Genomic DNA, 27097 nt, shown 5'->3' with positions numbered 1-27097 from the left:
GTCACTGCCACAGTGTGAATTAAATCACTATATACTAACGTCCTCTCTTTTCTACCTTTTGATACTAAACACTGATTAAATCAGGTAAGCAGGGACCATGCCATGCAAGTCAATGCGATGGGAACACAAGTGCTTTGGAATTGGGTTGTATGTCACACAAAGTCAAGCCGAGAATCCAAAGTAGTTTATCACATTCTCTCCTTCGCATTCGGTACAAAAAACAGCAGTGAGACTTGCTTCCACAGTACTCAGTTTATCCCCACATACAAGTTATTGAACAGCCATCATAAAATCCTGCAGATGAACCTCAGCAATGGGTGAGAAACACACAAGAAAATCCCAAAGCCATTCTTCCAGCATCTGCAGAATCTAACAAGTGATAACCCTGCTCCAGAGGATCTTGTTATTTAATGGAAAGCCAAAGTGACAGGAAGGCGACTGCAGTGAGTCTTGACTACAAGTCTGAGAAGAATTAAATAACATTCAGGCCAGCAGCCAGAGGGCAAACTCTTGGCTCCTCACCCTTTGGGAAGCATCCCCTGCACATTTGGTTGAGCAGAAAGCTGTGTCAGCCTCCCTTAATTTCCAGTGCCTATTTCAAAGCTGCTTTGTGCAAAGACTGCTCCTGTACAACAGCAACAGGCCTTCCATACCTATAGTCCCAAACACTGAAGCCCTTACTGCAAGAGCTAGAGTACTGCCCCATCAGTAGTGCAGCCCTGAGACAAGCCAAAGGGACCAAGCGGATGCAACACATCCCAGCAACCAGCATGGGTGAGCACAGACCATCCATAAATGTCAAAGGCACAAACCTCAAAACATCAGGACTCCTGCCTCCATCCCTGGCTTCTCAGGGCCTCCATTACCAGAGATCCATTGTAGCGTGTAAAGGTTAACAAGTACAAAAAACAAACAGGAAACCCGACTTGTCTTTAAATTTTTTTAAAATTCAAACCACATTAGTACTTTTAGATAGCCAAATCATATTATAAAATGCAGGATTTCAACATTCTGGCACCAAGTCAACGTTTTAATGGATCTTCAAACACTAACTAAGGAAATGGTTGTGCATTAAGCCACCAATAAGTCAACAATCAATATGCCAGTATTACAGTAAAAATACAATGCACTCATTATAACTGCTTCTGGCCTCATCCTTCTTTGTCAAGCTCAGCTCCTAATACAAAATAAGGAGTCCTGAAGAAGAAACACACTTCACCACTACCAAATATTTCTCTTGAAGCCCAGACCTAATTGATCCTGTGGATTGTGCAGATTTTCTGTTCATTTGTTGACTTGAGAAGGCAGAAAAGCCAGGAGTAAAAGTACAGAACTTCAGAAACAAAATTAATCAAGCAAATCAATAGGTATAAGCAGCAAAATAAAGAAGCTGCAAACAGCAAAGCCCCGAGCAGCTGCTTCCAACTTTATCTCCAAAGAGCATCCAAATCAGAACAAAACAAAAAAAGAATTGCATTAAAGCATACTAAGATTTGGGGCTTAATCCAATTCATAGATTTTAATTGCCTGCACAGCATCAATGCTTTATGTCCTCGCTCAACATATTTTATCAGCTTGATCATATGAAGCCAAAGGCAAGCTCTGCAGAGTGCAAGATTTGGACCTCCTCTGGAAAGCATGAGCATCAGGCAGAATTGCTCTGCAATGGAACAAATGCTCTAAATTGACTTAGCTCTGGCTTCCCATTCTGAGCCACAGCCATAATGCTGAACCACTGCTCCATTTCTGAACTGCAAAAGGAACAGTGGTTTCTGGAGAGCTGAAGAATCTGCCTACGCCCAAAGAAAGGTTTGGGGTGAGTCTGTTTCTCAGGGAGAAATGGCAGCAGCCATTGATCCTATACTGTAAAATCCATGAAAACAGGAGAACAAAAATTAAATTATTTTTATCTTCACGGCCTAGTGAGCTCAGTACTGAAATGGAACTTCATCATGGGATGGTTAAGCCAGCATAATAGCTTAGGTAAACAAGGCAGCTGAATTCTCCATTTTCTTCCCAGAGCCTGCAAACACACAGAGAGAAACAGAGAATCATTGCTTCAGAAGTCCTCCCACAGATCCTCTACATCTATTTGCTCTAACTATCTTATGTCCCTGGGGTTCCCTCCAGAAACAAGCACACAACAAGGCTGCGGATCAGGAAGGACTTTCTGCTGATGCTTGGAAGCCTGCACCTGAAGGTTACGTTCTGCACCTTGAGGTTAAGCTCTGCACAAGGACCCAACGCAGCCAGCCCAGCTACCAAAGACCAGGGACACACAGAGGGATCCAAGAGTGAACAATCCCAGCTCAGCATCAGGTTTTGCTGCTCCATCTCACTTTGCAAACACATGCATCCTAAATAATCCATCTGAAGTGAGAGGATTATATAAAATACCACTGCATCAAGTGATCGTTATTGGGTAGCAGGCAATCACTGTACTGACTCGAGTCGCCTAGACTATGACGCTCATCAACTGCCAGTTTAACTGAAGGGTTTTGCACTGCCACAGTTTCAGCTAAGAGAATGAATAGCAGCCTTAGCACAGCTTCAGCCTGGAGAAGCAGATGTCCAGTTCAGACTGGTGATAACCCTGATAATGTTGCTGAAATAAAAGGAGGGGTTCAGCACAGCTGTTGTAACATGGCTTCAGTTCCTTGCTTCAGCTGCGGAAAGGAGCTCTGCTGACAGTTACTGGAGCACAGGGGCAACAAGGGCTCTGCTGCTTCCCTTCTTAACAGTGCTGAGCCAGAAAACTGCTGCTGAACACCCTCACCCACCCCATGGTCTGGTGTTGGAGGGAGGGAAAACAACACCCAGTCAAATGCTGAGCAGGAGCACAATCAACATAGAGGTCTGAGGAAATAATAAGAAGGAAAGCATCTATATAAGCTTTTGTTACAGACTCTTCCAACCTCATGAGGGCCAATGGCAAATGCAGCCTCTTTACTTCCCGGGTGAGGAAGCTGATGCATAAGAAAGCATTTTTTTTAACTCAATGTCAAGCATGAAAATAGCAACAAAAAAAATAAAAAATAAAAAAAATGGATCTAGCTTTCCTGAGTCCCTGTGCTAAAACCAGCTGCTGCAGAAGGCTCTTTTAAAGTAAATATACCTGCTGTGGGGTGCCAGTCAGGCAAGAATCCAGGAATTCAAGGGTCAGATGGCATTCAATACTCGAATCAGTGCACTAAGACAACCACATAGAAATTTAACATGACACTCCTGCTCCAAAATGCTCTTGGAACGTATTTCTTGCTTTCAAAATTGATAACTCTCATTCCCTTCATTTTTCTGTCCTGAGGAATGTCTGAAAAAAACACATTTCCTGCTTGTCCAGAGCACCTGGAATCACAGAATCACCTGACAGCAGTTTACGTTTGTTCTGAACATGCTGCCTTCAGTGAAAGTTCAGTGAAAGAATAAATGGATAAGCATGAAGTGCTGAAACGCCACATCCTTGGCTCCCCACAACAGCCTTGTTCTAAATTCCCTGAACTAAAGCATACCTCCAGATCACACTTTATTTTAATAGTTATCTTAGAACCTCCAGCTTCAGAAGTCAAACATTTGGGCTCCAATTAATGTCCAATATAAAATAATGTACAATACCTTTCGTCATTAGATGATTCCAAAGCATGGAGAACACGGCAGTTGCTTAGGCGTGAATACAAATGAAGGTCAAAGCGTCATGACAAAAGCGTTCTGATTTGCCATATGCAACTGAATCTCTTAATTATCTCAGCTTGATATTGGAAATACAGGGATAGCCATTAATATAAGTTATGGTTTGAGACTTTAAGGCAACATTATTTCTTTAAGTAGTCACAATGTGTACTTCCCTGCCCACCACCCTACTTTCCGAATATAACATTCAATAAGAGATAAGTTGCTGTCAACGGAGGTAGAAGCAATGCAGACATGCATAGTTAATGCCCTGCCTGTCCACTGCTGCAATTCAACCCACTGAACTGCAGCTCTGCTGGGTATTCCAGTCCTGTACCTCCCAAAGGTACATTCAAATCTGATTTACAGAATCTGCTCCTATTTCAGCCTTCATTTCTCCATGCATCTATAATCCCGGGCCTGCCAGTGCAATTGTGCTCCAAACCAGATGTATACCAAAAAGCACTGCTTTTGTACAGATGTTTTGAAGAGAAGAGCTGATGGTGATATGGTACAAATCTGAATTACTCTAGAAGCTGTAAACTAAGTTTAAGTTAACTATTCGATACTTTGCAGCAAGGCCAAAGATCTGGTGCTATAAATGCTGGCTGTTCTGAGACAGAAAAATAGGAGTGGAGTAGATAAATAAGCTTGGGAGTTGATAGTAAACTCAGGAGCTTACCTCACCTGCTCAAGAATGGCTCCATGAATTCACACACTCAGCTTCTCAAGGAAGTGCAGTAACTACATATGCAGCTCATAAAAACAAACTGCAACACTTGCTGAAAAATAAATTGTGAAAGAAACAAAAAGCCCTTTTCTCTGGTCACACGTGACAGCAATTCAATTTCACCGTCTACTGCATGCATTTTCTACAAGGCAGATAGGTACACGATCCTCACCATGATGGTTTTCAATTTATCACTTTGGGAACTTCAGTCAGAATAAAAGATGGAATCAAGCAATCAATTACCTTTGACACCAGTGACAGGGCCTCAGCGAGGTGAAAGCAAAGCCTGCATAGCCATCAACGCTCTTCAGCAGCACATACAAGCAGATTACAATCCTCCTGCCACGTACAGTAATCTGCATGTTCAGCAGGTTAAAGTCAGTTAATCAGAATACAAATACATCATCACCGTTTGCATTTCCCAGCAGAGGTACACAGCTCCCTGGGATGCTAAAGGCAAGAGGAGGCCTGCATAAGATCTGTGGTTTAGAAACACCACCAGGCTGCAAGATGAACCTCCTCTGGATTCATTTAGGTATTTCCAACACACATCATGCTCCCAGTGACCCTCTGAATTCTGCTTCCCACCTTCCCTTCAGAATGTGGTTTCAAGCAGCTCTCACTGCCAGGATGCATTGCCAATACATAATATACTGACTGGAAGTTAGGACTTCATCTCAGAAAGAAACTGTTCGAGGCATTTCTCAAGGGGCAAGGAATGCAGAAGGGTTTGAGAAAGAAAGGTTGTGAGCAACAATCTAACAACATAACCAGGAGAAGATGGATCTATAGAGACAAACAGCTAAACCCTGCCCTTTAAGGCAGACTGCAGTTTCAATCCCCTGATGCCGGTTTTACTGCTGGAAAGAGATCAGTTACAGCACTCTGCTGCAAAAGGCCATTATTTCTACACAAAATGAAGCTGTTGATATCAATGGTAAGGATCACTTCTGACTCTTTTTCTTCCCAATGATGCTCTGCAAAAGGCCACTTCTGCCAGCTGTGGGACTTAGCCAGAGATTGTAGGCAATAACTGAGGACAACCCCTTCCCAGTTCCCCCAGCTCCAGCAGCATTAAGCCACAGGCTGCATTCTTTTTGAGGACTTATTTTCATAATTCACTAAATCATAAGTTCATTAAAAACAAAATCTCACAAAGACATGAAGCCTTTCCTCAGAACAAAAAACCCAGAGGATATTACAAAAGGTAGGAAACAAAGCATCTTCTAAGGGTACAAAACAAACCACAAACAGCATCAGGATGGGGATGCTCCCTTTCAGTCAGGATGGTGGCAGGCCTTGCGACTTGCATAAGTACTAATTTCAGGTTCATTACAGCCTTTATGTATTTGTATCTGCTTAACTGACAGTAAGCTAATTTAAACACGCCATTTTCTGTTACCAGCCTCAGGGCAGTGGAGGATAGAAAGAATCAATGTTTCATCATAGATACTATATGGTAACCATAGCAGGCAAAATCAATTACTGCTGAAAGGATCTGCAGATACACACGCAGGCTCCCACTCATGTGTCTGAAATGCCTTTTCCTTATTCCCTCCCCCACTTCTCAAGTTCCTTCTCTCACACATCAGAATTTGACATGAAGAATCCTGCTGACTTGCAGACACAGAGGGTTTATCACCATACCATGCACTGTCCTCACCTGCACGCTCCCACTTACCTGCAATCAGAAGCAAACCCCTCACACAGTGCAGCTTCAGCCACTGCCTCCAAGCTCTGCTCAGTTCGATGACTGGGAAGCCAAACAACACAACAGCTTTAGCAAGAGCAGGGCAAGCTGGACAGCCAGTGTCTAAAGGAATGGCAGAACAGACCCGAGGAACTGGCCCGTGCACCCTGCCATATGATGGGATGGGTGACATTAGAAAGGGACCACATAAGAAAAGTTGCACCATAAACCTGAAGTAGAAGCTGTAGAAAAGGTAGATCTAGAACTCCAGCTCACACAGCTCCAAACAACGAGGAAAGGATGTCTGCTGAAAGTCAAGCTGTGCCAAGCTCAAAACAAGTAAGAGGAAATAAATTTTAACACAATCTGTAATTAAATTGTGGAACTAAGTGCCACAGGAAGACAGCAAGGCCAAAAACATAATGGGATTAAAAAACTGACTCAGTATATATATGGATATTGACGATATTTAGGACTGTGCTTAATAATACAATTGTGGAAAGAATTATACTTCAGTGGTTCTGGGATCCAACCAAGGTCTAACCCTTAGTGAACAGCAAAGCTAATAAAGCAACTGGAAAACCCCATGAACATCAGGCAGTGCTTCTCCTCCAGCCTACCCTGTGCTGCTCATAAGGACATGGAAGCAATTTGACACTAAGTATAAATTGGTGCTTTAACAGGATGACCCAGAGACCTGCACTGCTGTCAAAAAGAATCAGGCAACGTGCTAATTTAATGAATATTAATGAATAATTTAATTTGATGAACAGGCTTGCTGGATAAAGTGCCTATGGTCTGCTGCTGTTTGTGACCTCAGGAGTTCAATGAGTTGCTGTGGCCTGCTCACACTACCAACTTTTCTGTGCTTCCTTCAGCTCTCAGCACTACAAGGAACAGTTAAGAAGAGTATTTAAGGTAATGGTAAAGAAACAAAGATAGCAGCAAACAAACCATGCAGTTCAAGAGAAAAGAAAAGCACCTTTTTGTACAGGCCAGCTCCAAACCACCCCCCCAGATCAGAGAAGTTTGCTGAAGATGAGAATTCTTTTTTGACTGCACTTAAAGAAAGTTCCCCTTCCAGAAGGAAAGAGCCACACCTGGCTTAAAGCTAAATCTCCATTTTTCAAACTCAGACCTCTTCAATTACAGCTGAAGTCCATTGACTCACTGCAACACCAGGACTGGAAGCTGCGAGAAGTCCCAGTGCTGAGACAAAGCTGTGCCAACTTATTGTTCCTTTTCACTTCTTTTCTTAAAGGTAACAAAGCTGAATCAGGCGTATTTCTGCTTATAGCCAGATGCCCTATGAGCAGACCTGCAGGGCTGTGCTGGAATTCATTTCAGAGCCATAACTACAGGAGAGGATTCCCAGCACCTTAAAGTCTACGTGTGGACTTCAAAATTGATGGGAATATCAATACTTTACAAAAGAAAATGGAGTGGTGCTTTGCAAAAGCTACAACTCTTTAGCCTCAGTCACTGCTCTACTGAGTGATACATGGAGATAGATGGACAGGCTGATGGAATTCATCTCCCAGCACTGTGTCTTCACTACTGTTTGTATCACTACAGAGACTACTCTATGAAATATTTCCAGTAGCACAAGGGCATTAATTCCTGTAGTTAGTCTGCACATGCTGAGTACATACTGTCTAGGTGAGCAGTCAAAACAATATCTCAGTATTCACAAAGTGACCTGAAGAGCTACTGTGCAGCCAGAAGTTCCATCCTCATGGTACGGTGCAACACTGAACCTGAACATTATTACTGATCACACAGTACAACCTGTAATAGTAACACTGCTCCACCTTGGTGCCTTGGGAAATTCCCACTCAGATGATCAGGCTTCACCTGCAAGGATCCAGCAGGACTGAGACAAACAGCGTGAGCTGGGAGCTGCAATCTCCAAAGCAAGAGGTATATTTGCCCTTCCACAGGAGTACAGCTTTGCATTCAATTAGGGATTGGAACAATTTTGCTGCATAGCTCTGCTCTTTGATGAATATCAGTGTCAGAAGGGAAAAAAAAAAAAGGGGGGTGGGGGGTTGGGGGGTGGAAGAAGCCAAGTGTTATGACTCAAAATCTGGTCTCCATTTTAAGATGTTTATGACTGATACTTCAAAGGTGTTTATTAAAAGTCAACAGTCGTACTTATTTGAGATGCAAAGAACATATCTGGATTAAACAGACAGGAAATATAAAATGTGCCAGAACAGAGCAGAATTTAAATAGATCAATAGACATAGCTACTAGAACAAGAGTCCTCAATTCCTCCAGCTCATGACCTTGCATTAGTAGAACATTTGGAAATGCCCCTCTCATATTCTCTCACCCTCTTCTTATCCATACAGGAAGAGGAAGGGAGGCAGGTCACGTCTCTCCCCCATTCCTAACCCTTGGAATTCACAATCAGAATAACACTGAACTGGAAGATCCTTACATAAAGGCTCCAGTTGGCACACAACCAAGCGAACACCAAAACACAAATAGTTCAACAGCACTGTCTACTGAGTGAGGATGATCTGGGTAACTCATCAAATACTGGAGAGAAATGCCAGAAAGTATTATACCCCTTGACTGTGCTGTGGTGCTCCTCACCCGTGCTTTAAGGTTAATAAAGCCAGGGTAATTTAAAACTGCAACGCTGATTTGTGCTATTAAACCAGTGATGAGAAGCAGAAGAAATCGCTGTTTAGGTGTAAACTGAGCACACGAAGGGAAAAATGATACGCAAAAAGCTCTCAGAAAAACATAAACGAATACCAATGTCTGGGGCTTTTCCTCCCCCCTCTTTTTATACAGTATTATTTACTCACCTTTCAGTGGTAGAGGAGCTGCCTACCATGTGTTCTTTTACCAGCCAGCTACAAACCAGAGAACCCTGCACCTGCACTCTTTGATGCTATGGACTGGACACAACTCAGCATCTCGCAGGTCACTCTCCCATCAGCTCGGAGCATCAGGGCCAACCTGCTCACCTGGAGCAGCCCTGGGGTCAAGGAGGTGGCAGATGAGCCACCCAACCCCTGGTAGCCCCACCAAGACTGCCTGCTGCAAAAGGCTCTGCTCACCTCAGCACTCCACCGACCCACAGGCAGGCTGTCCTCCTGCAGAGCTTTACATACAACCATTACGTGTTGCAGAAGATTCCTCATCTCACTCTGATGGGTTCAACACTTCTCCCTTCTTTGCAGTGATTTATATTGCTTAGATCCAGGTCTCTTAGCACAGTGCTCCATTCGCTGCACGTCAAAACACTCATTCCACACCACTGCTTTCTTCAATTGTGTTTAAACTGTCTCTGGACACATTTAATTACCAGGATATTTATATTCACGATTCACATCCCTAAATGCATACATTAAGGTCTAATTCCAGATGAGATCAACAAGAAATACCCAAAGGTTAGTGGGCCTTGATCCTAGCACACACCTCTAATGGGAAGGAAAAAAAAGTGACTTGGAAGTGTGTGGATGGAGAACTTCTTTGGGAGCATAAAGCACTTCTACAGCTTTTGAGGAATCCACAACTACGACCACAGATGAAGTTCTGCATTAGAAATGCAGCAACGCACAAAAAACCATCAGCAGCCAGCAACTGACCCTCAAACAATCAAACAGGGTAGAAGATGATCCACTTGTGCTCAGTGCCCTGGCTCTGCAATGGTTAAAAGGCCCCCATGATGCACTGGCATCATTGATTAGTTTGAACAAGGAGGCGACAGAAAAATAAAGCCACCTTAATTTCAAGCTCCATTAGAACTGAAGGACTTGGGGGGTAGAAATCAATGTTTGGCAAATGGGAAAGGACAAAATCTGCAAAAGGAAAAATGCATTTTCAGGCTAAGCTGATGCAAACAATGGAGGGTGAACTTGAGGTTTCCCCTCTAAGGTTGTGTCAGCATTTCCATTTATAATCTCTGATTTTAGTTACACTCTAATAAATTACCGCAGGCTTAGGTATGATCTAGTGGATACCACAAAACATACCACAAATGACAATATAAAATAGCAGTGCAGGCTGGGTGGCCGAGTAACGCATCCTTCCAGCACCTGATGTCAGAGTTCAGTATTCTCAAAGGGAGAACAGCACGCACACATGCAGGCAGAACACACACAGCTGAAGTGTGCATCTCAGGACCTCATCACACCTCGGAAATAACATCAGAACAAAAAGCCAGAGCTGCTTCTGGTACAAAACCTGCAACTAAATCACCGATTATTTCAGTCTGCATCAGGAGCTGCCTGGAAGGACTTGAGTTTAACCTCCTGCCCTCACTTAGAAGAAAGCTCTTATTTCTGTACCTGGACCTCTAAAGAGCTACTCAGACAATAAACATCCATGCCCAGAAAACAAGAAGAAACCTTGGTATGCAGCCTTTAATTTCAGTTGTTCCTGGCTCAGAAGCTCCAGGTGAAATTGTTATACAGGGGGAAGCAGCCTCACTGAAGGCCAGCATCATTTCCCTTGGGCTTTCTAAGCAGGTAAAACAGCATAAGCAAGGAGAGCTGTGTCTATTTCTAGGATCCATTTCAAGGAGCTGCCAGACCAAGCCTTAATAGAGCAATGCCATTTCTTAAAATCGCCACCATGACTTTGGACTTAAGGCATTCAAAATCTTACACAAGAGGACAAATCTATCCCCAAACCACCACATACAGAGTGCACAGAACAGCATGACACAGAATGGAATCTGCCAAAACACCTTCGGAGAATGCATCAGGTCCTGGCTCTGCAGCTAACCCTACCATGTACCCTAAACAGTACTCACACTCCAAGATCCACAGATCAAAAAAAAGCACAAGCCATGTCCTGTGCTTTACAACTGTGCAGCTTCTCCATGCGCTGATAATGATTCCTCCTCTTGCTGCCATTCCCAGCGTTAGAGAGGTCTGCTACAACTGCTGTCAGTACAAGACATCATACTTCACCTCTACGGAATGGAGAAGATCAGTATCATGTTTACATACATACATATACCCATACACCTCATCTTCATAAACATCAGCTCACATCATCCACTCTTACACAAATAGAAACAAAAGAAGGAGAAACGTCCACATATCTGTTAAGCACTGTTCTATTAAGTACTGCATCAGGACCATCAATAATCACTTGAACAGTATTTTCAGCTTGGAGAAGATTTTGTCAAACAAGAACTTACAGACAAAAAAACTGGGTCTTCATGAACTTGAGGCGATGCAATGGCTTTGCTATGAGAAGTGTTTGTTGTGCTGCATACGGTTTAAAAACAGCCTTTGAGAGAGGAAAAATACAAATCCCTCTAATTCAGTGGCACATATAGAATCTCTTTCATAATCTTCCTGGCCTACTGCTCTAGTGGGAGACATTTCCTGGACTCACAACCCTTTTATGTACAGGCAATTTACATTTTACAACTGATAAATAATTCAGATAATTAATTGAGCTGCAATTTGGTGCACTTCCTTTTAGTCAGCACTATGGAGTATGGTTTAAAAGAGGTTCTGTACAGAAAGTCCCTCTTTTCTGTTAAAACTGAGGCATCTATTAAGGTGCAGTCCTCGATAATCTTAATGCTTTCTGGATGCCTCACATCATCAGTGTCGAGGAACATCATGCCCTAGTATGCTCCTCTCTGACTTTCATGCTGTATCTTACTCTCTCAAGAAGCAGCAAGGTATTTCCTGGAATTCTCCTTCTGCAGTGCTGATATTCCAGCAAATCTCTCAATGCTGCCCACATACGGGCTGCTAGAATAGACGGCAATATGAGAAGGAACAGAGTCAGTAAGTAAATACTTTCAGCAAGAACGATGGAGAAGCTCAAGCAGACTGTCAGGGAAATCAGCAAGTTCTTCTTTCTCTGCTATTACCATGGATGCAATTACCATGACGTGGGAGAGCGTGGCAGGAAGTCCAAAGAGCATTTTCATGCTCCAGGAGCTTTGATAGAATTTCAGTCAGTAGCAACGTAAAATTCATACAATACATATTTAATACTTGTAACCGTTGCTCAAGTGCAGTTACCAGCAAAGCCTACACACAAATACCAGCACAGTCACACTGTAGCTTTACAGGAAGGAAGAGTGCATTTGCAGCTTCAGGTTTTACCTGAAAAAAGAAGTTTCAGCCTCAGAACGAAATGATGCTGTGAAGTACCTATGAAGGGATAACAATAATTGCACAAATTTGAGCTTGAGGGACATACACATCCACCAGCAGCTTAAGCACTGATGGGTCTAGAGGTGATATAAGCAAGCTTCTGACAGGATTTAAAGCTGAAGAGACTTGCTGCAAACCATACCAGCCTGCAAGTATAAACGTTGAGCATCGAGAAAACATAAAATACAACAAAGATAAAGCAGTTCAATCTATGATATAAACTGTGAGCGAAGCTTATTTTTGTTGATTAAAAAACTAGAAGTGGTAGAGTTAGTGCCAGCTGCAGACACTAACCTCTCAACCCCCAGAACTAAAACCTGACAGTATGTCTGTGTAAATACTGAGTAACAGCAGAGGAACAGTCAAACCCTGGAGCAGACCCCCTCCTTGTATCACCCTGCACACTGCTCTCCATTGGAAGAAACTACAGAAAAAGTGTTCCACGCAGCACAGAGACAGTTGTATCTGACCCCAAATAAACACAGTGAATCCAAAGGAGCCTGAGGAAAGCAATTAGTTAAGGAGAATGAAAACTTATCCCAGAATAACCACAAGAAAAAGTGACATAGGAAGCTTTTGTACTATCAAAAGCATCAAATAACTTTAAGACCTACCTGGCTGACAGAACTAAACGAAGGGTAACGTACAGCACAAAGGCCCTTGTACGTCACTGACAGGAAGTTACCAAAAACCACTCAGGAAGGACAAATCCTGCTGTCGACAACCGTGTATCAGAACTTATAGACAAGTACAGAGACTTGTCCAAATTCTAAGCAAGTATTTCCAGACAACAAACCATTGTCAACATCAGCCAGACAGCTCGAGATGTGACTGCAAACATCCCCAGGCAAAGGAAAGGATGATGGAAAGCAGCAGAAAGGAAATCTCACAGCTGTTAGCTGCCAAAATAAGCAGGGACAAAACGTTTCACACTCATGTGTGTTACGTGAGCCCATACAATCACCTGAAGCAGAGAACCTCACCATGCTCTCCTCAGCAAATCACTTGTAGCTTACTTAAGCCTCTGCAAAGGCTGTAAGTGCCTTGTTTCTACTGACTTCAATGAAAGTCTGGAATTCAAAATGGTTCTGCAGAGTTGCTGCTCAGTGGTGCTTCTAACAGCTAACTTTTTTCTTCACTGAAAGAAGCGTTCCTCCTCTGTACTACCTGTATCCAGTGGACTGAACTCAAGGCAAGACTATTTCCACAGTACCCTCAGAGCAAAACTAATTCCACAGGAGCCTCAGAAGTGCTTTGAATCACAGCAAAGGAATAGCAGTTACAAGGGGAGTCTGATTTCCTCATCAGAATTGCACCTACCTGGATGTCAGTGTCCTTCACAGGTTCAAGAGGCTCAAATGTAGTGGCTGCACTTAGACTCTCTAACCGCTGAGAGGTATGAGATATATCAAGCCCTCTGGACCCAAGAAGAACAGACCTGTAAGGAAGAAATTGTACGTATATGAGATCAGCACAGAACAGAAAGGGCTACTAGTAAGAACTGTAACCCCAGCGTGCTGCTGATATTTAGATCAGCAGCTAGTCACGTACAAAATTTCCAGTTACTATGAAAGATGTGCAAAACCAAACCCTGAACTATATGTGTGTATCTAACAACCTCAGCCTCATCAAACACTTCCTGCTGTTCCACTGCAGTACTGCACATCTGCCAAATCCTGCCTGATAGAAAAATTCTATAGCATGTTGCTAATTGTCTTCAGCAGCAGCCAGAACAAAGTACTGCACTTTTTGGCTTTGGTAGCCGGGAATGGTAGCTTCTCAGTTAAAACCTTCTGTTACTATTCTTTTTTTTTCCTTTTGTAAGCAAGAAGGAGTGGGCAAGAAAACAGCTTTGCAGAAATTCTGTTTCTCCTGGGTACATTCTCCTGGCAAGGCTCCCCACACATTAGAAACCAAACCTACAGACAGCCTGTACCCTCTGCATTCCATCTCCAGCGCCGGTGCTCAGTACTTACGCCTTAACATCTGCAGTCTCCTGGGACGTGCGGGTCAGGGTGCAGGAACGCAGGCGCTCCCCAACCTGCTGGATCTCCGGCAGGCTGCGTTCCACATGAGGGAGCTCAGAGATGCCCTCAGTCTCAGCTGCAAGCTGTTCTGCCTGCTGGAGAAGCTCTTCAAAGCCTTCAGTGTCCATTTCTGCTGCAGTCTTTATCCACGATGCTCAGAAGCCTTCAGAGAAAAATAAAAAAAATTGAGAAAATTCTTCAGCTATAAACAGCTTCTACACCTACAAGCACTCAGAGAGACCAGCAAGAGCTGCTCCTCTAGAATAGAACACTGTTCCATCAGTCCTCCCCAGGCAGCATCAACTATAACAAAGCATTTAAACAGTATAGTTTTGTATTCCTGATATTCCACCATTCCTAAGTCCCCTTGGGGAGGATGGGTAGAAACACCTAAACATCAAGGAGATACTTTCAGGTGCTCTCAGAGCACTTTGCCTAGCAGGATGACATTCTGAATGCAGATCTATGGTCTGTCAAAAAAGCAATGCAGGTACCATGTGACTATGTGACAGTTCAAAAGGGGAAGAACAGGAAGTGAAGAAATCCATGTGAAAGTTTTTGTGTTAATTCAGCTATAAAGCATTTGCATATACATCTATTTTTATATATACGTACATATAAGGAGCTAGGAGATATGGTTTAGTGGTGTTATGTAGATATGCTAAAGGGAGGACGGTTGGACTAGATGATCTTATATGTCCTTTCCAATTTTGTGATTCTATAATTCTATGATATACTTTTATATAAAATAAAAGAAGATTTGTGGTACATATACACATATGGGGATACACATGCCCCAACTAGGTCCCAAGCACCAACTCTGGCTCTTTAACTTAAAAATAAAATCAAGAGGAACCGGTTCAAGTGAGCCCTTGAATCTAAAAGAAAACGGTGCATGTTTACAAACCAGAACTCACCTGTAAATTCAAAAGTATCTCTTGGTTTCCCCTTTGAACTACACTAAAGCAATTTTAACAGTACTATTTCATATTCCTGGTATTCCACCGTCCCTAAGTACAACTTCAAGAGGCAAGAGCACTGTTCTGTGCCTGGACAAGAAGTGACTTCTAAGCACTACGTGGTGATTCACTCGGACACATGCAATCAGGGACAGGACCTGACCCCTGCCCATCACACATGGAGATCGCTGGGTGTCAGGATGAGCTCCACAGCCTCCATCCAGGCACAGAGAATTCCACATCCATCCCTCATCCACCTCTGGAAAACCAGGAGCTGCTAGGGGACGTAGCAACCCCATGTGCACTGACCTATTGTTCAGGAGAGACAGCAGGGTCTGGATTTGTTTGAACAGACTAGCATGCCACTGAGATGGCTGGGAGGAGAGAGGGGCGTGGTGGAAAGCAGCAGTTCCATGCTCTGCAATGCAGTACAGAGCATCTTTCCAGTGTTTACTTGTGATACCTCAGTGTGCCCCAGCAGAAGCTGCCTGCACTGGCAGAGGCTGACCACAACAGCCACGCTCCTGTACCGTTAGAAAGCAGGAAGCAGTGAGTGCAGGAGCAGCACAGACTTCAGCTTGATTTGATTCAAATCAGTCTGCTTCCTCTTCTCATTAAGAACAAGATGAAAAGCCAAGAGTGTGAGAAGGCACTGACTTCTCAGAGCTCTAAAACCAAAAGCACAGAGAGTCAGGGGACTACAAATAGCTCCACAGACTGCAATTGTCAAGCACGGATCCCAAGTCAATTCCATATACAGGCTGTCCCACAAATCTGCCAAGGTAGGACAACCGTAATGACTCTGGAAAACAGAGACTGAATTCAGCAAATATAGAATAAACTTGTTAATTTGAAGCAACTCCAACTACCTTTGATTATAACCAAACACTGGGAATGAGAGCTCAAACCTTTCTCTAGAGCTCAAACAGCAGCGTGTTCCAAGGGACAGACTTCAAACATCCAGACCGGGTAACAGCATGAACTACTTAGTCTCCATGCTGTCAGAATTTACTGCATTCAGGAGGCTGCAGTCTGACTCCAAATGCCGCTGTGCAAGATGGAAAACTGCTGCCACAGGGACGAGCAAATGACAGCAGACTGTTGTGTCTGGCTGCAGAATGTGCAACAACTTACACCTAAGGGAGAGAAAATACACCAGAAATTAAACTAACTTCGGTGAAACTGGATCGACCCAGGGCTAGAAGCCAGGGCTGAAAAAGCCCTTCTGTAAAACGACTTTGATGACTTATCAATAGAAGCTGCTGCATTAGTCTGCTATTGCTTGTCCAATAAAAGCCCCATTTAATGTTTTCCCAACATTTAAAACCGCATGTAGATGTTACAAACTCTACAAGCTGGCTGGATTTCAGCCAAAATGAAATCAGAAATGATGACAGGTTTCTAATTCTGTTCAGACTGACCATAAATGCCGGCTGGTCGTGGAAAGCCAGGCCCTGCAGTGCTAGCAGATGAAGAGTGCTGTCCTACTCCAAATACGGCCATGCTGAACATTTCACCATATGAGCTTCATAAAGACTTCAAGCTGAAGAGCTCCCATGTGTAAGCAAGTGTCTGCTGTACTTCATACACTGACAGTCTTTGTGCCACCTAATTATAATTAATTTATTTAAAGAGACTGACTAAAAATTCAGAGGGAAGCCTCACCCACTGCAATCAGAAGAGCTGATAAAGAGTACAATCCAACCAGGGGCAAAAAGATTCTTCCCAAGACAAAACAAAGAGGAAGAAATCCAGCGTTACCCTCTCAGAGTGCTCCAGAGACCCATGTGACAAGTCAGCATCCGCTCCCTTTGGAAGGAAGAGAGTAAGTGACTGAGTATGAAAGCAAAGAGCAGGCGGCAAAATACATACATGTATATCTTGAATGAATGAAAAATGCCACTTCCGTGATATTAGACACTGATATTAAGCTCCTTTCTAAGAATGCAGGAACTGTCAATGAGCTTGTTAAACAGAGCACACGTAGGGCAGGAATGGTACAGACAACTGAGCCCCACCAGCAGCACACACAGGTCACCTGCTCCCGCTCCCAAGGTCTGTCCCTGACTCATTTTCAACTTCTATAAGGGAAAAGGACCGATTGCAAACCACACATCTATTACATGTTGTCCACAAATTGCCCTCTGCTACACGACTTTTAATCAAACCTAGCAAAGGGAGCCACACCACCTCCTGGTTTAAGCTAAAAGCACAAGCCACACTAAAACCAAACACGTAAGGGCTCCAAGCTGCATGTGGTGCTCCAGCTGGTACAGTGCCCTGGATGTAGGAAAGTCCTGAACAGAGCACACAGCAACGAACTCCTCAACTCAGTGTTCATTCCACCACCCACAAATTAAATCAGCTGCCATCCCTATATTTCCCAGTCCTGTATGCTTTGTTCTTCAGCTGCAGGCAGGTGTGTAAGTTACCAACCCTTTGATCGCGGCTCCCAAGCTCTGGTCTCATAGAGCTTTTACAGCACAAACTGAATAAAACCAGCTGTTTCTGAGGTCTTACTGCACTGCCGTGCCGCCTGCCCTGCTCACTCCCCTCACGCTCCTTATGTTGTAGCTCGGATCCTCTCCCCACAATCTTTCCTTTGCTATCAGCACCGCAGGAACAAGCAGGAACCACACGAGCTGATGTAGCCATTCCCAGTCAGTCCATCCTTTCGGTCCCCTCATGTCGGCCCCACCCGCCATCACCCCGTGCATCTCCCCCCGCCTCCAGCCCTCACACAGCCCGGCCCGGACCCCCGGCAGCGGCCCGCACAGCTGGCAGACATTGCCTCGGCCCGAGGGCACCCGCTCACAGGAGGCCCCGCGCCTCAGCGCCCGCCCAGGGCAGGGAGCGCCGAGCTCAGGAGCCGGGGAGCAGAACGATGTGAGGACGGAGGACGGAGGCCGCCCGCACCGCGATCCCCGCCGCGCCCACCGCCCCTCACTCACCTGCCCGCCGCTCCGGCCGCCGCGCCTGCACGCCCGCGCCGCGCGCCACCATTGGCCACGCTCTCCCCCTTCCCCGCCAGCCCATTGGTCGAGCCGGCGCGCTTCCTGACGCTACGCATTTCCATTGGTTGTCGAGCTGAGTCCCGCCCCTCCAGCTCGTCTCGCGACAAGAAGTGATTGAGGCGCTGGGAGGCGGCGCGGGCTGTGCGTGGTTATGGGGGCGGTGAGCCGGGAGACGCGGGTTCGAGGCTGCCCGCCGCCTCTTCCAATGAGGAACGGCCCGACGGCCGCGCGGGGCCGGGGGTCAGAGATGAAAACACTATAAACGAAAAGCGGAACGCCTGCAGACTGCCATCAGTACGGCTGTTCGCTGCCCTGAACCCCCACAGCCATCTGTTCCCCATTCCCCACTTGTGTCCATTGTGCCATGTAGGATGTGAGGCTCACTCACTCACATAAAGAAAAACTTGATTTCAATTAAAAAACCCACCCTGCAGGGACCCCGGGCCGCACACCCCCCTCAGCCCAGCTCCCCTCAGCAGACATTGCCCTCACACCTTCCCACAGCGCTCATGTTTGAAGGCACGGCCCCCAGAGCTCGTCCTGGGGGCTGCTCCAACCCGGGGCACGGCTGGGAAGGAGCCCAGGCCCTGATTTACAAGGCAAATACACACTGAGCGGGGCAGCCCCTTTCCCATCTCCAGCACCACCCCAGCGAGGGGCCCGGGGACTCAGGGCCACCCACCCCACACGGCTCCCAGCCCCATTGGAGGGCACGAGCTGTCCCCACCCGCAGAGCATGGGACGAGGCAGCATGGCCAGGAGCAGAGCACACAGCACACAGACATGTGTGGGCAGGCTGTGCCCTGCAGCACAGGTAGGGCCAACTTTCGCTTGGCAGGTGTATTCGGAAGGAAAAGAGCAGCCAGGCGCCTTCCCACGCCCCCACCCCCCTCCTTGTCTGCCCCCCCAGGGCAGGAGCCGGCCGGGCTGTGCTCACACCTGCCCCATGTGGCACCCTGAGCCCCCCACTCACCAGGGGCTGTGAAACAGAGCACCCCAACTGCACGACACCACTCTGTCCCCTCAAACCACAGCCCACAGGGGGTTGGCGCAGCCCCCAGCACCAGTGCTCCCACACACGTGTCACAAGCAGCATCAGGGCTCAGCCAAACTCATTTATTTCCTCCATCAGCACAGAAGGTACAAAACATGTAAAAATAAGCTTTGTTTTGTGTTTGTGGCCCCCATCACCCCCCACCCTGTCCCCAAAGCATGGCAGCTATTTACAGGCGAGGCGGGCTGCTCAGTGGCAGCAGCTGCACTTGCTGCTGGCTGGTTCCTTGCAGACACAGCCCTTGGCACAGTTGTTGCAGCCAGCGGGGCAGCAGGAGCAGCAGCCTGAGGGGGAGAAAGGAGAGTTAGGGGTGGGAAGGATGGGGTTGGAGATGTAGTAGTATATGGGGAAGGATCAGGGGACATCGTGGAAATGGGGATCCCCACGGAGCAGGGATGTGGTTCCAATGGGGTGGGGAGGGTTCATAGGGATCCTGCGTGTTGGAGATTCTCCCCTTCTTTCTCCATAGGGGAGAAGTGGGGGGGCTTCCAGGAAGAAGGTAGGAATCATCCTGGGGGCTCTATGGTGTACAGGGAGGAGTTCCACAGAATAGACACCTCCAGGGAGAGTGGGGGGGGTTGTGTCCATTGGGGGTCCTACAAGAGCAAGTGGACAGGGGAGATGGGGGCATTCCATAACAGAACCTACAGAGCAAGTCAGGGCCAGGAAAGCATACACAGGAGTCCTACAGGAGCGAGTCAGGGGGGGGGGGCTATCCATAGGAGGTCTGAAAGGAGCAAGTTGTGGGCAGTTGTACATGGGGGGTCAGACCACATTAAGTCAGAGGCAGGGAGGGAGTGTCTACTGGGGTCCTACAGGAGCAAGTGGGGTGCAGGGAGAGGGTGTCCATAGGGAGCAAGTGGAGGCTGGGGAGCTGTCCATAGGAGGACCTACAGGAGCAAGTTGGGAGGTGGGGATAGGGCGGTGGGATAATGTCCATAGGGGGTGCAACTGGAGTAAGATGGGGACAGGGGGGTGTCCATAGGGGTGTCCTACCAGAGTAAGTCAGGGGCCAGGAGGGGGTATGCACTGGGGTTCCTAAAGGAGCAAGTGGAGAGCAAGGAGGGGGTTCTACAGGAACAAGTGGATGTGGGGGGCTGTCCATAGGGGGTCCTATAGGAGCACATCAGAAGTGGTGAGCAGGTGTCCAGAGGGGTTCCTACGAAGTGGTGAGCAGGTGTCCAGAGGGGTTCCTACAGGAGCAAGTGGAGGGGGTGCAACAGGAGCCAGGGGAAGGGTGTTTCCCACGAGAAGGAGGGAGGAAAGTCTCCATGAGAGGCCAATAGGGGAAGGATGGAGGACCACGGGACAGGGACCCCCAAAGCACCCCTGGGTCAGGGACCCGCACAGCCCCCAACTCACTCTTGCGGCAGCTCCGGCAGCGGCAGTTCTTGCACTTGCACGACCCAGCACAGGAGCAGGAGTCACCTGGGACAGGAAAGAAGCCGTCAGCGACACGAGCCGGGCTGAACCGAGCCAGACCGAGTCCTGTTGAGTCCACTTACCAGCAGCACAAGTGCAGTCCTGAGGGTCCATGGTTCGGTTCGGTTCGGTTCGGCTCAGCTCAGCTCACAGGCTCGTCTCGGGTGGGCTCGCAGCAGTCCCGATCCCCGCTGCCCGCCCTATATTTATAGTGCCGTGGTGGTGCGGGGCGCAGCGCTGTGCGGGGCGGTGCCGATCCGTGCCGTGCTGAGCGCCGTGCCGTGCTGAGCCGTGCTGGGGGCCGTGCCGAGCCGTGCCGTGCTCAGCGGGGCGGAGCAGCGCCGTGCCGTGCTCACAGAGGTCACGGCCGTGCCCCCCCCCCCCCCCCCCAGCCTGGGGGAGCCCCCGCTCACCGCGGGGCAGCCCTGGCTGTTGGGGTCACCCCAAAGCAGGGGGTACAGCTGTGGGGTGGCCATGGGTGCCCACGGACTTAGGGACTTTTGCCCTCACTCCCCCCTTTCCTTCCTTCCCCCCCCCCCAGAACACGGCACTTTGCCAAAGCACAGCACGGCCCCACGTGCCGCCTGCCCTCCCCACATCCCCCTCCCTCTTTTGCAGCCGAAAGGGCGAATCTGGGGCCGGGGGGGGGGGGGATTTCCCGGCCACGCGCTGTGCGCTCGGTTGCGGGAATGTGACCCGGGGGGTCATTGCGACACCGCTGCCGCCCCCAGCCCCCGCCCCGGGCCGCGCTGCCGGGCGGTGCGCACCGCGTGGGGCCGTGCTGACAGCAGGGAGAAGCGTGGCTGCGTGACTGTATAGTATCCCACTGTAGTGGTATAGGATGTTACTATACTATGTTAATATACCACTGTAGTGGTATAGTATGACATTGTGAGCATCCCGCGGGTTATTATGGGCACCACATCCTGTTCTGGGCATCGCACCCCACTGCGGGCTGCAGCACCTCCCCTACTACGACAAGCTGAGGGAGCTGGGCTTGTTCAGCCTGGGGAAGAGAAGGGTGCGGGGTGACCTCATTGCAGCCTGCCAGGACCCTACAGACAGGAGGGGAATCAACTCTTCAAAAGGGTAGACAACAGCAGGACAAGGGAAAATGGTTTGAAGTTGAGAAAGGGAGGATTCAGGTGGGATGTCAGGGGGAAGTTCTTTACTATGAGAGTGGTGAGGTGCTGGAACAGCTGCCCAGAGAGGCTGTGGGTGCCCTGTCCATCCCTGGAGGTGTTCAAGGCCAGGTTGGATGGGGCTCTGGGCAGCCTGGGCTGGTATTCAATGTGGAGGTTGGTGGCCCTGCCTGTGGGGGGGGGGAGTTGGAGCTTCATGATCCCTGAGGTCCCTTCCAACCCAGCCCATTCTGTGATCCCTTTATAGACACTGCACCCCCACTGCAGGTTTCCCAACCTATTACAGGCATTACATCCCATTCTGGGCATGACGCCTGCCATCAGCTATGATGTCTGTGTCAAGGTGCAATGACCATGACAGGCTGCGATTCCTATGATGAGATGAAGTGCCCTCAGCAGGATGTCATGCCCAGGATGGACCATTGCACCCCAATGCAGCCGCAGCCACCCCATCCCCTGCAGGCTGGCGGCTCTGCCAGTCCCACCCCGCTGCCAGGAGGAAAACAAACTGGTTCTCTGGTGCCCCATCTGCTGCCTGAACGTTACCACTGGAAATGGGCACGGCCTTTATTACCATGCTGTTGACAAACGCTCATAATAACGAGCTGCTCATTAGCCCTGAGGATTTCTGGTGGAGAGAGCCTGGGATTTGCCCTTGGGTATCAATTGGGCAGGGAAAAAAGTCCTCGAGAATTACCTTGTGAAGGGAAAGTGTTAAAGCAGGAGAGCTGGGGGGGCTGGAAGGAAGGAGCACAGCCAGCCCTGTGATGGGTGCCAGCACTGGGTGTTCCCCCAGCACTGTGCCACGGCCCCCCAAACTCAGTGACCCCCAACTCCAGAGACCAGAGGCGCAATTATATACACAGAGCTTTATTGAGGCACACCACATGGCAAACACTGACAATATCTGAACACACATATTAAAAATACACATACAATAAGGTTAGTTTTCCTCACTGCCCCCAGTCACCGCAGTGGAGGGGGAGGGAGGTGGGGGCTGCTACTTGCAGCAGCTGCACTTGGCAGACGGGGGCCCTTTGCAGACACAGCCCTGTGCACACTTGGCGCATCCTGCAGGGCAGCAGGAGCAGCAGCCTGGGGGGAAAAGAGACATTTTGGAGGTGAGGGGATGCTCTGTGGTGCGAGGTTCCCATCACCCCCCTCCCTGCATTGACAGTGATGGCTGGGCATCACCCCCAGCTTCGTTTGGCAGTGTCTCCTCCCTCCTTGGGTACCTCTCCCAGGCACCATTACCCACGCAGACCCCCCAGCACCCTCTTGCCAACCCTTGGTGTGTCTGGAACAGACAGAGGGCAAGCAGAGTGCGTCCCAATTCTGGTTTCTCCCTGCATGGCATCACCGAGTGCTGAGCCTTGGGAGTATGTGGATTTGAGGTTATGCTTATCACATATGGGAAGAGTCACCCTCCCATCCTCTGAGAACCAAGAAAGAAGAAAAAGAAGAGGATGAGCAAAGTGATATCGGAGAAATGGACTCCTGAGCCTGATTTGATGTGATGTGAGTGGAGACGTGGAGCGGAAAGAAAAACACACCGAGTGTTTCTGAGCTCGGAGGGGGGTGGGGCTGCCTTACCTTTTTTGCACGATGTGCACTTGCAGTTTTTACACTTGCAGTTGTCCCCGCACGTGCAGGTGCCGCCTGGAAGACAGAGAACGTGAAGATAAACAGGGGAAAAGGGCCGAGCTCCCCCACCCTGAGCATCCCCATCCCAGGTGTCCCCGCCGCAGCAGCAGCCCGCAGCCCGCCCCGTCACGCCGGCAGCCCCGCAGGGATGCTGCAGCCCCGGCAGTGCTTACCGGTGGCACAAGGGCAGTCCTGGGAGTCCATGCTGCGGCCGCGGGACGTCACTGCTGGGGATGGAGTTTCACTCCGCCCGTGCCGCCGCAGCCGCTATTTATCCAGGGCGGCAGAGAGGAGTGCAAAACCTCCGCCCCCCGCTCGCATCCTGCGCACGGCTCTGCCCGCTGCCGCCCCGGGCGCTGCTGATTCACCGCTCCCCTCCCCGCTGCGTGACGGCGCGTTGGGTCACCGCCGCCCCGGGACGGATGGACGGATGGACGGATGGACGTATCGGCTGCTTGCAGAGAACGGGCAGCTCATCGCACCGCCGTCCCGCCCCCGTCCTGAATCTCCTGTGCTACAACCGCGGGGCGTCGGGGCAGGACGTGAGCCCGGCACGGCGCCCCAAGTCCCCACCGCCCTCACTGCCAGCGGCCGCACCGACGGACCCAACCGGCCCGGCCGGAGCCCGCAGCCCTCCGGCAGCCCGCCGTCATGCCCCCTCCCTCCCTGCTCCGATTAATTTCCGCACACAATTAGCAGGGAGGAGGAGGGACGAGGGCGGCGGGGAGCCGCGGCTCTGCCGTCGGTTTGGCCAACTTTGCCGGCAGCTCCGCTCGCCCACTCGAAAGAGCCGCGGGGACGCGGGGCGGGACGTGCCGAGGGATGATGTCTGTGCGCTGTTTTCTTTGTGAAACAAAAGCAATTCGGCGTGCAGGGAGGTACTGCCTCGTGGCCAGAAGGCTGTGCCAGCCACGCAGCATCCTCCCACACACACCACGGATTCCCTGTGCTGCCTGCAGCCTCTTTTTGCCCCCATTCCCTGAAGCCCCTAGAGCTGCTCCAGGCCCTGGTGCTTCCCCTCCAAGCATCCCATTTCCTAGAACACTCCTAATGCACGTCCCTGAGACCAGCACACACAGCACCAGCACCCAGCATCGCCCACACTTTGAGCTCACACGTGTGATCCACAGGGCTGAGGATGAGCTCGTCCCACAGCCCTCAGTGGCCATGCTGGGAACCTGCTGTGCTTTGGGGTTTTAACTAGGCTCAGCTCTTGGCTGCGGAACCTTGCTGCTGCATTGGAGGCCATGTTAATCCAGCCAAACTACAAGGCCAGGAGTGTTTTACCACCCATCTGTCTGGGCACGTTGGGAGCTGGTTGGGTGACCCAGCAGGGAAAGGTGCCAGTAGCTGAGCCAGGCACTGGTGGGAAACGTGCATAAAGCTCATGGGAGGCAGAGCCCATGGGTTTGCTCTTCATCCCAGCTGTGCACCAAGGCTGGGCGGATGCTCATCCCCATGTCTCATGTGATGAGACAGTGAGGTGCCCACCCACAGCACAAAGTTGGGACTCACGTACCAAGGCTGCCTGTGTGGGATGCTTGGGTGCAGCCCCAGCTCTGCCCTGAGCAGCTCTTGGGGGAGCAGTGCTGGAGTAGCCCCAGGCAATGCTCTGCAGCTGTCACACGAGTGTCACACTGCTGAGTGTCACTGCAGTCAGGCCTTGTGTCCTGCAGGGTGATCACAATCACTTGGGAGATCACAGCCATGCCCAGGGACACGTGCATGGCTGGCACTCATCACCTGCGTCACCCCAAGTGCCAGGGCTGTCAGCACCCACCTGCTGTGCAGGGATGTCACTGGGAGGCTCAGTGAGCTGGTGGCATCTCCTTGAGGAGTGCGGAGGTGGGAGCCAGCGTGTGACTCAGTTTCCTCCTGTCTGATCCCAGCTTGGCCATGAGCCCCATCTCTGTTTTGCATGAGGGAGGGGAGGGAGAATCCCAGTCCTAGGGAGTGGCGGCAGAGCTGTGCAGGTGCTCTGCAAACTGCTGTCCCTATGATGTGAGCCTGTGTCACCTGGCAGCAGGTGGCTGAGACTGGTGGGAAGGTGACACAGTGGGCAGGTGACCATCCAGCAACAGGTGATGTGCAGGTGACAAGCACTGTGTGCCAGGTCCTGTTGGAGGTCCTTTCTGTGTCCCACGGTGTCACATAGAACAGTGACACCAGTGCTACTCTAGCTGAGTGTCACAGCTTAGAATAGTAGAGACTGTGGGCTGGGCACCCACCCAGTCCCATACTGGGGTGGGTATGGCACCTTGGACCATCCCCTGGGAGCATCCTGCTCAGAGGAACCAAGGGGCACGAGCACCCCTGGCAGACACACCCTAACCACCAAATGCAGTGTGGGATGGCTGTGCAGACCTGCTTTTTGCAGGGATCACATCGCTGTTTGCAGGTAATAAACCACCGTTCTGAGCACGAGAAATAAGTGCTGACGCCGTGCTGTGCTGCTGGCTCATGCTAAGGGGAGGCAGGGGGTGAATCAGCATCGAAGGCCGACTGCAGCGACGTGAGATGGCATCGTGCAACGCGGACGCCCCATCCGTGCCGCTCTGCATGGAGGGCGCAGTGCGGGCTGTGCCTTCCTTCCTGCGGGGAGCGCAGCCCTCGGGGGGCTCTGCGGGGCTCCCAGCCGCTGCCCACGGGGCGGCTCCGTGCGGGTTTTATTAAGGACGAATTTCACGACGTGCAGGAACGTGACTCTTTCCCAAACTCCGCAGCCGGCTTTGATGTGGGCTGCTGCCATCCGCGTTGCAACGCGCGGGGCCGTGACTCAAAGCGCCCCATAGCTCCGCGCCTTTCCACTCACAGCCCGTTTGTTACCTGCGGGACCCCTCCCTCGGAAGAACAAACAAACAGGGTGGGCAGCGATTTGCCAACGAGTTGTTGATAGCGAAGGAGCAGAGCTGCACCACGCGCTGGTGGAGCCCTGCACCCCCCTGTGCGCCCCGAGGGCCGCCCCCGGCGCTCCGGTGGGTTTCGGGGCGGGCGGGGTCCGCTCGGGTGCGCCTGAAGATGAAAGGGCCGCTTCGTCTGATCCCGAAACTCTCTAAACTGTGAATGGAGATTACTGCAGGGTGTAACCGGGGCAGAACTGCGGCCCCTCAGGGCAGCGAGGACTGGGAAATAAAGGGACCCGTGAGAGCCGCGCTGGGCGCTCGCGCGGTGCTGTGAGCCGGGCCGTGGTGCGCCCTGCTCCGTCTTTGGGGATCCCGGCAGCCCCGCCGCTCAGTGCCGCGCTGGTGGCACTGCGATGCCCTGCCCGAGTACAGCACCGAGTTCTCTTCTTTCCCTTCCTTTCATGTCTTTCGGGTTCCCACAGACTTCAGACTCACCTGCACTAACAGCGAGCCGCCTCCCCAGCTGGAACGTGACCTGAAGTTTCCAAGTATCGTTACCTTGGGCACATTTCATTTATTTTTTATTTTTTATTTTTCCCTTTCCCACTTGCTAATTTTCAGGATTAGAAGCCAAGGCCGAGCAGTGAGCAGCGCCGCGGGACACTGAGCAGACACTTGTCTGAGCTTGCACAACACCGTGAGCGCGGGGAATAAAAGGATGCAAAGCTCTTCTCAGTGTCTTCACAGCCAGAAATCATGC

At 49.7% G+C, this 27097-nt stretch overlaps 2 protein-coding genes across 9 annotated transcripts in view; both read right to left on the bottom strand.

The window, feature by feature from the left end:
• The window catches only part of NUP93 (nucleoporin 93), a 55602-nt gene extending 37322 nt beyond the window's left edge, over positions 1–18280 (bottom strand). For 2 of the 8 annotated variants that reach the window (XR_001557651.1, XM_015873834.1), the window contains exons 1-3: positions 18170–18280; positions 14209–14422; positions 13553–13670 (exon numbers count right to left, since the gene is read on the bottom strand). Coding sequence is in view for 7 of the 8 variants with exons in the window: in XM_015873834.1 (XP_015729320.1) it covers positions 13553–13670; positions 14209–14387 (297 nt within the window). In the remaining variant the exon portion in view is untranslated. The other 6 variants (XM_015873836.2, XM_015873835.2, XM_015873838.2 and 3 more) reach the window with 6 other exon arrangements.
• A 4424-nt stretch (positions 18281–22704) lies between these two features.
• On the bottom strand, positions 22705–23827 carry LOC107319226 (metallothionein-1). Its single transcript, XM_032447116.1, has 3 exons — positions 23668–23827; positions 23444–23509; positions 22705–22945 (listed from the first exon to the last, which is right to left on the bottom strand). Exons 1-3 carry the CDS (start codon positions 23696–23698, stop codon positions 22851–22853), a joined length of 192 nt encoding a protein of 63 aa, XP_032303007.1. The 5' UTR covers positions 23699–23827; the 3' UTR covers positions 22705–22850.
• Between the last annotated feature and the right edge of the window lie 3270 nt (positions 23828–27097).

The sequence above is a fragment of the Coturnix japonica genome, chromosome 11, assembly GCF_001577835.2.
Source record: "Coturnix japonica isolate 7356 chromosome 11, Coturnix japonica 2.1, whole genome shotgun sequence".
In the NCBI taxonomy this organism is placed as follows: domain Eukaryota; kingdom Metazoa; phylum Chordata; class Aves; order Galliformes; family Phasianidae; genus Coturnix; species Coturnix japonica.
This window is presented reverse-complemented; position numbering and strand designations above follow the sequence as displayed.

Excerpts from the sequence above, each read along its gene's own strand:
- LOC107319226 (XM_032447116.1), bottom strand. The coding sequence starts at position 23,698 with ATGGACTCCCAGGACTGCCCTTGTGCCACCG. Across the intron at positions 23,510-23,667 it reads GGACTGCCCTTGTGCCACCG|GCGGCACCTGCACGTGCGGG; the intron begins GTAAGCACTGCC and ends TCTGTCTTCCAG. Across the intron at positions 22,946-23,443 it reads GTGCACATCGTGCAAAAAAG|GCTGCTGCTCCTGCTGCCCT; the intron begins GTAAGGCAGCCC and ends TTTTCCCCCCAG.